General features: G+C 49.0%; 1 protein-coding gene across 5 annotated transcripts in view; it reads right to left on the reverse strand.

Moving 5' to 3' along the window:
- RXRA (retinoid X receptor alpha) overlaps positions 1 to 16499 on the reverse strand; it is a 218097-nt gene that overhangs the window by 23980 nt on the left and 177618 nt on the right. For all 5 annotated transcript variants that reach the window (XM_067541847.1, XM_067541845.1, XM_067541846.1 and 2 more), the window contains one exon: positions 8456 to 8625. In XM_067541847.1, the coding sequence (XP_067397948.1) occupies positions 8456 to 8625 (170 nt within the window). The remainder of the gene's footprint in view (positions 1 to 8455; positions 8626 to 16499) is intronic.

Below are 16499 nucleotides of genomic sequence, written 5' to 3' on the forward strand. Positions count from 1 at the left end.
CAGCTGGAGGTGGGACCCCAGCAGGGCGGACCAACGCTCTGAGGTGGTACAGAAAATCCTCTTTCTAGGTGCCTGGCTGACGTGTCATGCTGATGGCCAGATTTGGGATCAGGAAAGAATTTCCCCCCAGATCAGATGGGCAGGGGCGTTGAGGGCTTTCGCCTTCCTCTGCGGCGTGGGGTGCGAATTGCCTGCTGGGCATCGCTTAATTCTCTGCCATCGCAGGGGCGGCAGGGGTTGGGGACACCTCAGTCTCTCCTGTTCTCTGTCCGTGGCACACGGTTTTGTCTCCTGAGGACTGAATTGCTTTCGTCTAACTAAAGTCTTTGGGCTCAATGTAGGGGTAACGGGGTGACATTTAGTGGCCTGTGACGTACAGGAGGTCAGGCTCGATGATCTAACGGTCCCTTCTGGCCTATAAAACGAGTCATTTGAACGTTAAAGCATTACCCAGTGGCTCAGATTGTGGTACATTTATTTCTGCTGGCAAGTAATTCATAACATGATTAGTCACAACAACATCAATGGAGCTACTTGTGGAGTAACGTGCTACTCGGCGTGAGCAAGGTTATTGCATCCAGCCCTGGACGAGTAACAGTGATCAGAGATAGCCCCTCAACTCAGGTAGGGATTGGTCTTCCTCTGGGTCTCCTACGCAGCACCAAGGGCACCGTCAGTGGATAAAGAGCGTACAAGCTGCGTATATGGCTGACCCCATTCTACATATAGTGATGTGGCTGAGTAATGGAGAAGGTCTTTCAATGAAGGTGGAGCAGAAGTGCAATACAGATGTGGTTGGTCCAGTGCACGCACATAGTCTCTTGCACTGGTTTCACTATATGAACATTCAAATCACACTGGGGGGCAGGTGTGTGTTGTGGATATCTGACAATGAATGGCTTGTCTTTACCACTGACAGAGGGAGTAACAGCGATCACATGCTGACAGGCAATCCTGAATGTCCAGGAGAGACTGCATCTGGGGAGTGAAGGACCTGGCCCATGACGGTAGTGGGGACAAAAGACTGTGAGGGGGAGGAGAACATATCCTGTTGTCGGTTTGGTATTTCCCTGAACATTAAGGTAAATGGGGCCAGGAAAAGAATTTAAGACGGGAACTATGGTGTTTTAAAGACCACGCAGTGGATAAGACAGGAATTGTCGACCTAAGACAGGGTGCTCAAAGAGGTGAACGTTGGGCAACTCCAGAGACCACTGAGTGAATCTGAAAAGGGATCGGTAAAGATACTGCAAGAGAGACGAGGCAAGGAAAGCGCTGTAAAAGTAAATGAAATAAAAAATGAGGTTCTGAGGTTAAGAAGCCAAATACTTCCCTTTCATTTCTTACGTTGACTGTATTTTACCCACAAACCACGTTATATTTTCAAAAGCTGGATGAATGGCAGAGAAAATCCTAGTTTTGAAGGAAGATTCAGATGTTGAAAGATATCCCCGCTTCCCATGATATGACACCGAGGAACCCCTCTGCCATCTAGAAATCCTTGTTCTTACCCTCTTTAAAGAAGCCCCTCTGCTGCTATTGAAAGAGCCTGCCGAGGTTATTCTGCTGCCACATAAAAGGAAATGTTAACTTGGCGCCTAGGTGGCCAACAGCTCAACTCCTCAGTTCTTAAAAACAACAAGCATTTGGCAAGTGCTTGGAGACCAGGCTCCAAAGTATCTTCACCTGCTGTTTGCAGAGATGGATGGGTGCAGCCTTGGTTTTAATGCACTTTCTAAGATGCTGGGAAGCTCTGGTTAGGAGTTTTCCCTCTTCTTGCTGCTCTTGAGGAAAAGGGCGTGAGGGAATCTGGGGAATCAGGGCACTTTTTCCTAAGCTAAGGGGTCAAAGATAGAAGTTTTGTGCGGCGAAGGATCCTGTGGGGTTGTCACTCTGCCTTGGAGATGCCAGTCTGAAAAAAGATACTGGCTGGGTCCTACCAGTGGAGGAAGAGGAGCTCATGAGACATTCAGATTCCCCTCTATGGCCCTCACATGGTTTTGAGGAAGGGTATTTTCCTTTCTATTAATCACTCCTCTTCCCTCATGCCAAGCCAGGTGCAAGGTCTGGTGCCTTCTGATTTCTTCTCCCTTGGTAAAGAAACAGCAGCATTCAGACCAGTCTGCAGAGTGAGGCGAGAAGGGACAATGATACAAGCTGTACGTCTACAGTGCCTTCCCCTGAGGTCCCAAAGTATTATGCTAACAGCAGCGACTTCAAGTCTTACAGCGCACCCTGGGGACTGGGGCAGGATAATTCTTCTTTTATGGGTGGGAAAGTCAGAAGAGAAAGAGGGGCTAAAGGCTATGATTTTCAAAAATGGCCACAGACTTGGGGTGCTCCGTTTGAAAATGAAACAAAAAAAAGGCTTCAAGCGGGGCACCCAAAAATGTAAGCATCCAGCATCCGAGGTTACTTTTGAAAATCTATCCCATCTGGAAGAGAACCCAGGAGTCTGGGCAGCCACAATGCGTGTGTGCGGGGGATGGAGCCTTGTGGAGCTAACGGGCACACTCTGATAGGAGACTATGTCTGTGCTCCAATAAGGCACCAACCAGTCTGATGGGGGACCCCTGGCTGTTAGTTTGCCTACGCTGGGCAGGTGTTAAATCTGGCATTCTCCCAGAACTCCATACTGCAGCAAAAGCCACTGCATTTTGCTTTGCTTTTGAGTATGTTGTTGGCATCCACAAGTAAAAGGCCGGTAAAAAAGCACAGCGAGTTAGTTACCAGCTAATCCTCGCTGCCTTGACATGGCGTGGATGATTCTTTTAAAGCAGCACGATTTGCACCCAGAGCTCAGCGCTCTGTTTAAAATTCCTCAGAGGGGGCCCTGGATGGAGGGGATCATGGCCACAGAGACAACAGCCGGTGTCAACGCAGTCAGAGTTCTGCCCAGGGAGTGCGACAGGCGACAAAGAGAAGACAGGCCTGTCACCGAGTGACAGTCCATCACAAGTACTTTAATTATACCTCTCATCTTGGTTTCTGGGAACTGCCGTGGCATTTACTGGCCTCGTTTTAATCAGTGTCGCGTGAGAAGGTTACAGCAGCCCAAAAAGCCTCATTCGTGGCAAGCGATTCCTGTGCCTCACGTTAAATGCTAAGGGCAAAGCACCAAAGCATGAGAAAATCAAAGGACAGTCAGGCACCTGACCCTGCTGGAGAAGAGGAATTTGCAAGCGTCTTCCAGAAACCTGTGACTCAAAGCCTTCCCTCCCAATGCCAAATCAGAGCGACGGGGGACAAGGCGGATCAGTTACAGACTTTCCCTTTCGGTGCCCAGGAGGCCGTCCAGGAGAGACTTTGACTGCAGAAGCCCTCAGCACAGAGCTGTCAGCTGACAGGAGTGGCAGAGGGGTGACATGAGGGGATAGAAGTGGAGAAATAAAATTCATCCTTCCACGTCCACGTGCTGCTGAGTTATAGGAGTCAGTAGAGAGGCCTTAATGCTTTAATGCATCTACTCGCCGAGCTGCAGGGGGTGATCAGCTACCTGCCGATGGGACACAGCACTGCTCCAGGAACACATGGCATGGAGGTTTTCTAGTGGCTCTGGGCGCTGACCTCAAGAGAATCCCCATACTGAACTTACACCCATGCTGCTCATTGTCACGGGCAGGTTTTGCAACATGTGCCGCGGGAAACCAAGACCGTTTAAAACCTGGAGCCACGTGAAATGACTAAAACTTCTCAGCGTCACAGTGAGCCGCTACCCACAATCACTAAATGGCCAACCTTGGTGCAATCACTCTCTGAGCTAGTCTTTTAACGGTGGCCATTTAAACCACAGCTCTCAGAGTTTTCGTACAAGGGACAGGCCTGAGCATTCAAGTGGGAAGGGCTCTTCTCCGTAGCTGCAATGTCAGAGCCCTTCCTCTCGGGAGAGGCAAGCGGAGCATGAGGAAGGGCGTTCAGATCAGTGTAGTGTTTCGTGAGAGCTAACATTCTCCTCTTCCCCCCTCCACTGTCTCCTGCCACCCAGCGAAATCAGAACTGCTGCTGCATCTCCCCTGCCTCCAACGTTCAGCTCAAATGAGTCTGTGCCGGCCCAGTAGAAACGCGCAACATCTGCTCTGGTTTCCCTCTCAACTCCTGGGAAACCCGGGGTGGCCTCTCCCCGACACGCCCCTGCCACCTGAAGCCTTAGATATTTTCAGCCAACACCGAGTCCTGGCTCCTCTGTGTGTCTCACTCGTGCACCCACATCCAGCCTGAGTCACAGCACAGTTCCCTCAGGGTGGATCGTTTGGACTCTGGTGCTGGTGGGCCGTGCCTGGAGTGAATTCCCTTACTCTCCTCCCCTGCTGCCTGCATGGAAAGCAACGCTGAAGACCTACCTCTAAGATTTCCTGCTCTGTGTAGGATGGGGGAGTCCCTGGAGACTACAGAGGCTCACAGACCCGGGGGTGGGATTGCCACAGCCTGAGAGGGGACTGAAGCACACAGCTGTAATCCAGTGGGGCTATTCTGGGAAGGATCTGGTTTTAGGCAGGGAGGATGCTGGGGTGGGGTAATTCACGCAAGGCCTGGTTTTCACCATGCCAGTCTGGCACAGCCTAGGAGAAAGTCCCTGTATTCATGTCTGAAACCATCCTCCCCGAGGATTTCAAGTGGCAGTGCTGGCAGCTGATGAACTAAGATGGGGGGGCTTCAACGCAAGGACCCAACACACGGGGCTAATGAGAACCAGCTTGTATTTTACCCTGTATCTATTAGGCACTGAATTTGTCTGCCTTTCCATCTCATCAGCTCTCTGGGGAGGGCTGGGGGAAAAGCAGACTCTCCTCTCTATCCATCCTGTAGCCTCACCACGGCTTAGCCACTGATCTCATACATCTGCTAAACCTGCTACAAAATGTCACATCATTGACAGAAGCCGCTCTACAATAACAGGACATTTCAACAAGCCTCCCACCTCTATTTAGATGCAACACACATCCTTGTTCACAGTAATGCGTGCTGAATTATGCAGGAACCAGCTTTCAATTTGCTCCAAGAGGCTTAGAGGAGAGACAGTGCCAGATGAAGCCATTTATTTTAGCTCTCTCTCTGGGGTTTGTTTTCAAGTCAGCGCAACTCTGGCTACAACTCCCCTGAAGTATTTTTAATCCTGATAGCTGACACGGCTGTCTTATATCACAGGCATCGTCATTAACTGAGGCACAGCTCTTCTCCTCTCTGCGGGGAAACCCCTACTGCTTGATGTGGAGAGGGACGCTCTGCTGTTTATTTAGAACAGGGACACAAGCCCGGCATCTGACACCTGGGTGGGTACAACGGAGCCCAGTGCTTGGTGGACCGCTTGGCTATAAGGAACAAGTCAGCAGAGCACACTGCAGTTCACATGCTGGTAGTGTCATCTGTGATTTTCTGAGGTGCCACCAGACAGAGGACTCATAGAATCATAGAGTTGGAAGGGACCTCAGGAGGTCATCTAGTCCAATCGCCTGCTCAAAGCAGGACTAACCTCACTCCATCTTCCCTCCTTCCAGTCCTGTGCTTAGTTGTTTTGTAGCGTTGCTGTGCGCTGTGAAAGAGCTGCCCTACCCCACCCCAGAAGTCGCTGCTTGATTCTCATATGTATCTAATAAAAAGTATGGGGGTTCACTGGGAAAGACGCTGCAGAACAGGAATATATTATAGCACATTACCACCACCCCATTGTAGTGCTTGTGTAGCTAGCTCACATGCTATTGAATTTCATGCAACAACATCATAGGTTTGTATGGGGCTTCACAGACTAATAAAACAGCACAGCTTCTTGTCAAGATTAGCTAAGGACAATAAACTATGAGGGCAACTTAAAGTTTAGAGGGCAGAGATCGCATCTTTCTGAATGCTCTCGACAGGTTAAACCAAAATAACTTTGAATTAGAACATGGCCTGCGTGCTTCTTACAGTTCGAAGCAGAGGTGCCTCTGGGCAAAGAGATGAGCAGAGATTTTGCTACCACCCAGCATCACCTCTTAAAGGAAGAGGCTTTAGGAATGGAAAAGGATCTGGGAGAAATGGTGCAACTAAATCTGAGGTAAAAATCTACATCGGCCGTGTGGATTTTCAGTTACAGCAGACAGCGAGGGGGAGAACATATATAATGACAAAAGACTTTTAGTAGAAGGCCATACACATTCTGCAGACACCTCCCTTCCTGTGCATTGGCTCTGCCCTACGAGACCGGAAGGAATTACCAGCCAGTTTGCAGACACAGTGCACATTGATTAGAAGACTCACTATCTCCCAACCTATTAGATCTAAGTGCAGCGAGCCTCAAACCACCAGTGGCACTGAAGTTATTCATTTTAACACGGAGAGCCAGTCGCTCTTTACTGCATATAAGACTGTTATTCAGCTGCGTCCGGATCAGGGCCAGGCAAAGCTCAGTGAGCGTGAAGTTTTCCAAACTACCCCACTTAGTCTAGGTTTGCAACACTAGCATGAAGTCATGAATCTTCTTCTCTGACAGTTTAAACTTGGACCCTCTTCCCAAAAGGAGAAAGTAATTAAAAAAGAAAACTAAACGTGTTTCCCCAGCTAAAGAACAGGCTGTGTTCTCTGTTAGGAAACAGAAGAACATTATCTCACAATCCTAGACTGGTACAAGTGCTGGTTTATATACAATGTATTTTTCTTATAATCTCAGTACTTCTCCCACACCGGGTCTCTGTCTTTTTTCACTCATCTGTTCCCTCAGCTTTTACACTCCACCTAAGAGCCTAAGAAACTGCAGGATAAACTCTGGTGGAGCATGAATCCACTATCACTTAGTCAGAATCACACTCTCACTCCCTTATCAAGATTAGGCAAAATGATTAACACATAGCACATAAACAGAACTGCAGTGTTGCCAACTCGCATGACTTTATCACATGCCTCACAGGACTTGATGTGGTTTTTAATGCTCTAGACGCTGGAGTCACGTTATTACATGAAAAGTCCCACTTTAATTTAAAACAAGCTTGTAGCCCTGATAATTACAGAGAAAAGTTGGAAAAATGTGACCCAAGTGTACTTCAAAGGCTCAAAAAAACCAAAAGAAAAAGACCCTCTAATGCATGGTGATTTTTGAATGCTTAGCATTAACAGCACCCTAACTACAACATATTACATCAAAGATCTCTAATGTATTACTCAGGTTAAATACTATTTATTTTCAACAATCAAGAGTCACCCTATAACTACCACAGAAGATCAGAAACCTGCATTTCCCACCACACCACCAGCAAGACTGAAAAGGTAAGCCACCATTAGGGCTTTATAATGATCTTAGCCCCTCCCCCAAGGAAGAAACCATTCAGACCAGCTGCTCCCATTTCTGATTTTATATATCAAGCCATTCCATATGGCTGCCCTTTTCAATGTCAGGGGCTCTCCTCACAAGAGAAGCTGCCAACTAAATACGCATTTCTGATATCAGCTCAGACAACCTGGGTAAAAAAGTTAAATGTCGACCATTTCTTCCTCATCCCTCCCCCAAGGTCTTTCCACTTGGAAACTTCCCAGTGTTCCCCCGGGGCTAGAACCAAAGGGAAGCATCTGGGGTGGAATCAGGAGCCACACCCTCTGAGCCTGCTGCACTATTAATTTGCTCAAACTGGGGGGTGGCTTCCCCTAAAATGGTAGCTGTTCTCAGAGGAGCAGCAGTTCATAGGTTACAAAGCCAGAGCTGTTATAAGAGGACAGCACCACCCTAAATGAGATGAAAAAAATACTCTTCACAAAACAGGGCTCTTTAATGGGACGGGTGGGCTCATGTGTGTGTTATTTATAGGGCATCTGCTGTTCAGAAAGGATCCCACTAGAATCCCAACCTTTAAAAGGGGCTGAATGGTAACTCTGGATCCAGCCCTCCGCCAGATATATATTATATACAATGGATCCAAGCAACCCTCAAATTTGCAGTGTTTGAAAACCAACAGCTCAGGTTTCCAGCTGTAATGTGTTTGTACTTTAGCAATAAAGGGTGCATTGCTCGGGTTAACCTGATTGTGAGCTTTTCAAGGCAAGGCTAGGCTTTTACTCCATTGTTTATATAGTGTCCAGGATGACAGGCTGTGCCCCCAATACTACTGATAATCTTCTGTGCACCCGCCCAACTGCAGTTCATCACTCTAGCATCAGAACACCTCACAGCCCTGCAATGGCTTTATCGTCACTACACCTGTAGGAGGTAGGGAAGTCTTGTGTTATTCCCATTTTATAGATGGGGAAACCGAGGCACAGGGCGATCCAACATCTTATCCCAGGTATCACAGAGAGGGTGTGGCAGAGCTGGGACTAGAACGCAGCTCTCCTGAGTTCCAGCCCACACGGCCACCCTTCTCCCTTAATCACGCTGGTCTCCATAGTCCTGCCAGTCCCAGCATTCGAGGCCTTCCCACCCATTCACTCCATCACATTCCCACAGACCAGGGCCAGTGCTAGCGCACAGGGGAGAGGGGCAGGCATTCCTTACCGAGCTGGGAGTCAAACCCATATTTGCCTCGATGTACGTCTCTGTCTTTGGCTCTACTGCGAGTTCGGCTTCCAGGATCTTCTCCACCGGCATGTCCTCGTTGGCGCTGCTTGTTGACTCCACCTCGTTCTCGTTTCGGTCCTTCCCCCGCTGCCTCTCCTCCTGCACAGCTGCCAGCACAGACAGGAAAGAAGGGAGAAAATGTAAGTCTGTGGTTCTCAGCTCGGGGATTGGGAGTTAAAACACTGAGATCTGAGGAGCTGTGAGGATCGCTGGGCTTCAAAACCTAAAGGACTATTGGCCCTACGGTAGCACGAGCATCTGCGGCCATGTAGCAAGCCTGTGTTCTCTTTGACTTAACCCTTTCACTGGCATGGCCAGTGGGGACTCAGGCTTCTGGAAGCCAGCTGAGGAACAAAACAAGCATTAGTTCTCCAAGGAGTCACCGTACAGTTCTCTTGGCCCAAGAAAAGAGCTCCACGGGGTGTGTGCACCTCTACAAACGAGTTTGGAAGCAGAACCTAAAGAGATTTCTCCAGATCCCCGCCCCAGTCTGTCCTTGACAGAGTTTGGGCAGTTGCAAAGAACCCCTCTCTTGTAAAGAAATGCAAATGACACTCTAAAAGGTTAAGGAACTTGCAGTACAGAGCAAAGGAAGAAGCCGGACACAGCTGAAGGAAATGGATCAGTGCTGAGGTGGGGAGAGAAAAAGGGGCCACTGGATGGCAGGATGGGGGAATCCGGAAGAAAAGAAAGAGGATAATTATTTTAAAGCGTGAATCCAGATAGTCCAGCCATCTCTGGAGACTATTCAGGCTGAATTTCCAAAGAGGTCACATAGGGTTTTTTAGCTGCTTGATTTCCACTGACACAGATGGCTGCCACGAGGCCATTATTATTTTTACTTCTGCTGTACCACCTAAAGGTCTCAGCTGAGATCAGGGCCCGTCGTGCTAGATGTGGTACATGCTCTGACTAAGAGACAGCTCCTGCCCCAGAGCTCAGCATCTAAATAGACAAGGCAGACACTGGGTAGGAGGAAGGAAGGATTATTCTTCCCATTTTACAGCTGGGGAACTGAGTCATGAGAAGGAAAAGTGACTTGCTCGAGGTCACACAGGATGAACTGAGCTCCAGTCCACTGAATCCCAGCTCTGTGCCTTCTCCTCGCTTGTCTCTTTGAAGATCCTCCCTCTAGACACTGAAAGGGAGTTTCTTTCTGCATCCGAGTCCTTCCCAGGTTGTCAAGGGAAACCCTCCCTACACCCAGCTCAGCCCAGCCTCACCTGACTTCCACCCCATCTTGCCACATGTCTGCTCTACTGTGACCATCCTTGTCCCTTCAGAACCTGGCATTCGAAGCGACAATGAGTCCCAATATTTAAAAAAGGATAGAAGGGCAAAACAAAAACAAAAAAAGCCAAAAAACCCCATCCACTACCTTGCGATGTTTGGAGGGGGAAAGAAACTATGTGAGAACTGAAGATCAAAAGCTGGCTGATATGATTAGGAACCATACAATGTACCGTCCAGCCCTGAGTCACGCACAGACACCGAGGGAAAGGGATAGCCTCCCGGGTTGTCCACACCACATCAAGGGATGCATGAGGTCTGGAAAGCAAACCCTTTAATTATATGGGAAAAGCCACTGCAAAAGCCCTTGTTTGTCCGATCCTACCTACCTAGTTACCATCCCAAAACGCCAGCAGAAAAGTGCCAGAGCAGCCATCAGACCTCCCACAGAACAAGAAAAATGGCCCTTCGCAAAGGCAGTCCTATGGAAAGCAGAGTGTGCCTCCCTTTTCCCCTTCAAGCCAACCCTTCCTCCGCTCTGAGCAGATAACACTGCCAGCCACGTGACACTATCTACCAGTATGTGGAGGCGCGGAGCAAAACTGGAATACGCAGCATGGTCATATGTTCTCTGTCTCCAGAAAGCTGGCTTCCCCCCACCTCTCTTAGACCATAATATGTTAATTTGCCAAGATAGTATGAGATGCCACATACTTGACTGAAGACGCTTCTTCCCTTGAGAGGCATGGCCTAGTGGTCTGCAGTCAGACCTGGGAGACAGGATCCTTCTATATTCTAATTCTCACTCTGACACTGATTTCCTCTCGGACTTTTCCATCTCAGTTCCCCAAACGTATGCCATGAGGATAATCCCACCTATCTCACTGGTATGTCAGGACCAGGACTTAGCTAACATCTGAAAAGTGCTCTGACAATGAAAAACACTGTATAAGTGGGTTATTATTGATTATTATCATTCGCTCCAATCTCTATTTAAATGTAGCACACGCAGTTTTAGTGACAGTTATCTAGGAAAGCAGCACATTATGTAGCTAATTGCATTAGCAGATTTTTCCAAAACCAAAATCAAACTTCAGAAATTGTTTCCTGCAGCACATTCTAGCCCATTCCAGTTCAGAAAGACTCTAGCCATGGAGTGTCCATCGACTGCCATGAGACCACGTCATTTCACCCAGCTCTTTGCTCAGTATTAAAAGAAGCTCAGTAATGCAGTGAAAACACTATTAACAACCATCCTAATCCATTATCTCTTTGCTGGATTTGAAGCTGTTTATGTGAAGTTAATGGGAAGTAGCAGGACACATAGATTGTTCCATTGAAATCAGCACTGAATGTAACACGATAAAGCTTTTAAATCAGATTACCAAGTAAATTGGCTCCTTGCCACGTGCAAACATAAAACAACAAAAAATACAAGAAATTAAAACACATGCTACAAGATCACATAATAGAATATGGAAATCATGTTAATCTTGAACTCATCTATTATGTCTAGATCATGCAAATGCCTTTCAGTTGTAACAGTCGCTTCCTGTCTTAAACTGTTCTGTACTGTTTTCACGTGCTGTAAACAGCAACCACGTTCCTACGTGGCAGCGGATGCACCTCTATGGAGGGGAAAGGGATTCTTGTACATAGATATATATGTAATGACGTATCTCTATAGTGTCTAAAGTGCTCTGGGATCCTTTGAATTAGAAGGTGCTATGTAAAAACAAGATGTTCGTTTTGCAAACTGATGTGAAGTTTTGTATTGCGTTTGCAACGTCTGCTGAGTGGGGAATCAGAGCCTGATATTTTGCTTGTTGTAAAGCAGCAGAGATCCAAGTGATCTCACATCAGCTTAGGATCTGACCCTGGTCTGACTTGACTTCTTCTATCTACTTTTATAGGCTGACATTAGACCCTCAATATCCCTGTTATGGGGGTAGGGGGGCTTCTCTCTCTCTCAATTATCAGAAGCCTAAACTTCGTTGCTCATAACATCAGCTTTTCATTCAATCTCACAGATGTAGCTCCCTTCACCGGATCTCCTTTGGGCATGTTACATGAGACAAATTGGCTACCAAATGACACTGAGCAAGCCAAAAACCCAATTTAAAAACTTGTGAGAAAAGCAGCCCTCAGCAAATAGGATTTTAACAATGACTTAAGCTCCAGAGATCTAATATATAATAGCAGCAAGTTCCGGAGAAAGGGTGCAGACAACAAGAAGTCCTTGCTCTGAAAATAATAATTACCAGGGGAACAGGTAAATTCTCAATCCTCAGGAGTTTTTACATCGACTGGAAATCACTCTAAAAGACACACTCTAGTTCAACCACAGGTTATTGGGCCCGCTAAAAGAGTCACTGGGTGAAATTCAATGGCCTGCGTCATTCGGGAGGCCAGACTAGATTATCACAATGGTCCCTTCTGACCTCGGATCTCTGAATCCTGACCCAAAGGAAAGCTACCGAAATGCTCTCAGGTTTGAGAAGTTGTGCCTCAAGGGGTATGGACATGACGGGACAGGAAGGCACCTGACCTGGCTTTGCTAGTGAAGCAAGTGAATCTGGCTGATATTATAGGCGATAGACAACAGACACAAAGAGAAGTCATGGAGATGGAGAGAGAGAGATGATATAAATTGTAAGTACTGCTATTATTACTGATCACTGCCGCAAAGCAGTGCACCACGGCAGTCTGTGCTTATGGCTGGTGGAAAGTCAACTCCGCTCAATCCAAGTCTAAATCCCTGCGACAGGCTTGCCCCGGCCCTGCGGGTCAAGGCAATGACACCTGGTCAGCAGAAGCAGGTGGCACATTGTCACAAAATGCCCCAGGTCCAAAAACCCTCCCAAAAACTGTGCAGTAAATTCCCAGCAACGAAGCTTGCTGATTGGCTGGTTCAGAGCATCCATGGTAGCAAGTCGTGATGGTATAGCAAAATCTGTTTCATGATCTGTTTTAAAGAGGCGGACTCCCACAATATCATACTATGGTTCCCCCCCACACCTCTTCTGACATGGGTCCATCCTTCTTTCTCCTTTCCAACCAGAGCTTCACACCCGCCACCGCTTTACTGAATGTGGGCTCACCCTTCCATCCACTCCTCTGACCAACCATGTGAAAACTGAAGGTCTGACAACAATGAAAAGTGATGGCTACAATTTTCCATCATCACGGACTTCTACCTCCATCCCCAGCGAGGACAAGTGGCTTCACATATGTGGGTGCAAAGGTGGATGAAGTCACAAGGGAAAAACCAGCGCGATGGTCTCATTCCAGTCTTTAGTGGGTTCTTGCCCATATCAGAAAATCCAGCCCCATTAAAAGTCTCTGCTCAGGAGAAGACCGGGCCTGGAATAACAAGCAATAGGATTCACCTCCAATGCTTTGTTTTTTTAACCACTAGCCTCATCCGCCTTAAAAGGCAATTGAGAAAAACGTGGGTCAATGTTTGGATTTATACGGGATTTCTCTGCCCCTGCCACCATCAATTCTGAAGGGCCATAGCATGCAGAACCGTGAACACCATAAAGCCATGGGTTTGAACCTTCAGGAGGAGGGGTAACATCCAAGAAGGGTGGCGGCAATTAGACAATTTAACAAGGAGGTAATGGGCTGAAACTAGGAAAGTGAAAACTTAGCTTAGACATACAGGAAAACAGTCTGATTGTGAAGGCACTTCAGGAAAGGGTTAACTCACCAAGGGAGGCCACATAGGAGACTAGTGGGGGCAAAGTGAGGTCATACAGAACTGGGCCAGAGCAGCCGGTGAGCTCTTTCACGCAAGTATCCCCGGTAGCAAAAATACCGGGACACCCCACACTGAAGAGATGGGCTCTCCAAACGCAAAGTGGTGGTTGTAGATCAAATAATTTCCAAAGACGCCTGCAAAGCAGCGATTGCTCTGGAAAGGTTTGAGATTGTCTGTCCATGCTGGATCTCACATCTGATGCACACTGCCCCCCCCCCCCCCCCCCCCCCTCGAGGAGCGGACAGAATGAATCAGGAATCACTCCATCTTAAACACCAGGCAGGGCTTCACATGTGACCAGATTCATGGGTGGCCTGGGTTCTCCCCTCCGTGCACATTAACTCCCGTCAGTGGGGCACTCAGAAAAATGAGACAAGCAAATCACAGCACATTTACCTCCATCCCAGTTCTAGGCACCATCGGCAGCCGTTAGTTGCATAGTCTCATGCTTCCAGATGGGGGATCCATGCAGCAGAAGCTTCTGTGAAGAAGGACTTCACGGAGACACAGGCAGCAGCCACAGCAGAGGGCTGAAGGTCAAATTGGACAGCCCTTTAACAACCATTCCAGCCCTCTCTCTGTGGCCACAAACGGCCCCATTATAGCAGAACCAGTGCAGTTCTCCTGCAGAGGGGCTCTCTGCCTGGCATAGACCAACGCACCCTGCAAGCCCCTGCCTTGCATGGCAGCAGGCAGCCGTTGCAGGGGGCAGGGCATAGTTGGGGGTGTGGGATCTGCGCGTTCTCTCCCCCATGTAGGTGGCTGCAGTCACTGACCAGACCCTGCAAGTGGAGGGATTCCACCGACTTTCCCCCCGGCCTGCATCACTGCCTGGCCTCTCCGGCTCTGTGCTGGGCTCAGGGCATGCCTCCGAGCGAGCAGTCCCAAACCTCAGGGAGCTTACAGCGCCCCACCCCGGGAGATGTGTGCTGAGCGACGCAGCAGCGACCGGCCCCCTCTATCCTCCCGGCCCCGGCTGCATAGAGAATAATTAGCTCATCCTTCCAAGCTGTGTTATTGACTGGAGAGCTGTTCCCTATTGACTCAGCACAGGCTGTTAAAGACCCGCGTGGCCTGTCTGAGCACGTGTCAACAAGTGAAACCCCCGAGCAAGGAAGTCACTAAGGGATGCGCGTTAGAAATGCCGCGTATCCATTTTTTGTAGGTCAGCCTCGCCAGCAAAAACCAACCAACCAACCCAAGCAAAGGAGGCGTCTACGAAGTGTAAAGGAAACAGAGCTGTTTAAACAGGAGCCCTGGTGCCCCGCTGACCCCAAGCTCACTCTTCGTACCATCTGGGCGTCCAAAGAAGACCAGGCAACGGGCTGCTCTTTGCAGACACGTATGGGGCATTGCTGGTTCTCGCTCACTGAGCGTTGTTGGGAGCACGCTTCTGGTATCTGCCGCACAGAGGTCACAACAAGAGATGACAGCCCAGCAGGCCCCAGCCGTGTGTACCCTGTCGCTCCTGGAGTGGCGCGCTGTGTGGCGCGGAGCGTGCGCCCCTCAGATCTTTTGTCAGTGAACGCAATGCAGAGGCAAGGTGCCGGCCTATTTGCGGACGGAAATTGGTGGGTGGAGTCCACCAGAACGAAAGGCCCGCCCCCTCCAGTCAGGGAGGGGCCACAGGAACCAGCTATCGGCGCAAAGAATAGACAAACAGCGATGGAGGGCAGGGTCAAAGGAAGGGGTCAGAAGACAATGCCAAGCCGAAAACCCTAGACACCGCCTGCCGTTGCAAGGAAGCAATGAGCACTGCGCAGAGGATCCCTGCTTGGACGCGTGCATGAACAAAAGACTGGAATGCCAGGGGCTTGATCAACAGTCCTGTCGGCCAAAGCCCTCCTTTCATGCACCCTAATAGGCAGTGCAGACCTCCCACCACCACCTCAGGCCTGACCTGCAGGGACCACCTCTGCGGACGGGAGACGAGTTCCGCCTCCATGGCCCATTGGTACCATGGCTTCTCAGCTGAGACTGCCACGGCTAAGCTGCTAGCAGCCATGATATCTGTGCGGGGTGGGCCCACAAACACATCTCACGCGGGCCACCAAACAGCCGCCAGATTGGGGGGGGGGGGTGACTTTTAGACACCGCCGCAGAGATTTGTGCTTTTGGGGGCGGGGGCGGGGAGTTAAGACAAAAATTACCCTAATTGAAAATACAGAGGGTCCTAAATCTCTAGATGTGCCCCGGCGAAGACAAATGACAGCTGTGTAATGATTAGTCATTACACGTGTGCTGTCCCAGGGTATTAGGAAGATGAGGTGGGTGAGGTAATTTGCCTGTGTCTCAGAAGCTCAACGGGAGAAGCTGAAGGGTAGAAACAAGGAGAAACAGAATTTGCACTTTGCAAGGAGCAAGCTAACCTGATGATGGGACCAGGTTTAACTCTTCGGTCACATGCTTCCTTAATGCAGAGACCCCCTCCCCCCCCGCCTCCTTTTCCCTCTCCATCTTGGATCCCCACAACCCCATCTGGCAGTGATCTCTACAGTGCATCGATCTGCCATTATTCAGCCTTGGGCGATAACACTTCCCCATCCCCCACGAGCCTGGAGAAATCTGAGCAGAACTGACACTCATCCACAGGATAGGGATGTTCTAAATAACGTCTGGGTGTTTGGAAAGGAAGGAGGGACTTTTGTTTGTTTAGGTGCAGAGAACAAAATGTGGAGGGTTTAGGTGGGAGAATAGGAGGTATCTGGGAGGGAAAGATGAGGATATAGCTGGATCTGCTAGTTTAGGGATTCAGGCACATGGCTGCTTATTATCATGCAATCTGGGAGAAGGGTACAATGGACAAGTTCTTAGTGGCCGCCAGGGAAGCCCTAGTCACATAGTCTTGGGACCCTGTTCTTGAATGCATTCCCTACTCCCACCTGGCCTCGGGGCTAGTCATAGGGGAAAAGGCACTGTGTGGCTGACAAAGTACATCGAGCAGTTTGCAACTGGGTTGGGCTGGTGGCGTTGTTTTAACTATAGATA

This window comes from Emydura macquarii, unplaced genomic scaffold, assembly GCF_026122565.2.
Source record: "Emydura macquarii macquarii isolate MOO-44397 ecotype Brisbane River unplaced genomic scaffold, CSIRO-AGI_Emac_v2 contig_691, whole genome shotgun sequence".
Classification (NCBI taxonomy): Eukaryota; Metazoa; Chordata; order Testudines; family Chelidae; genus Emydura; species Emydura macquarii.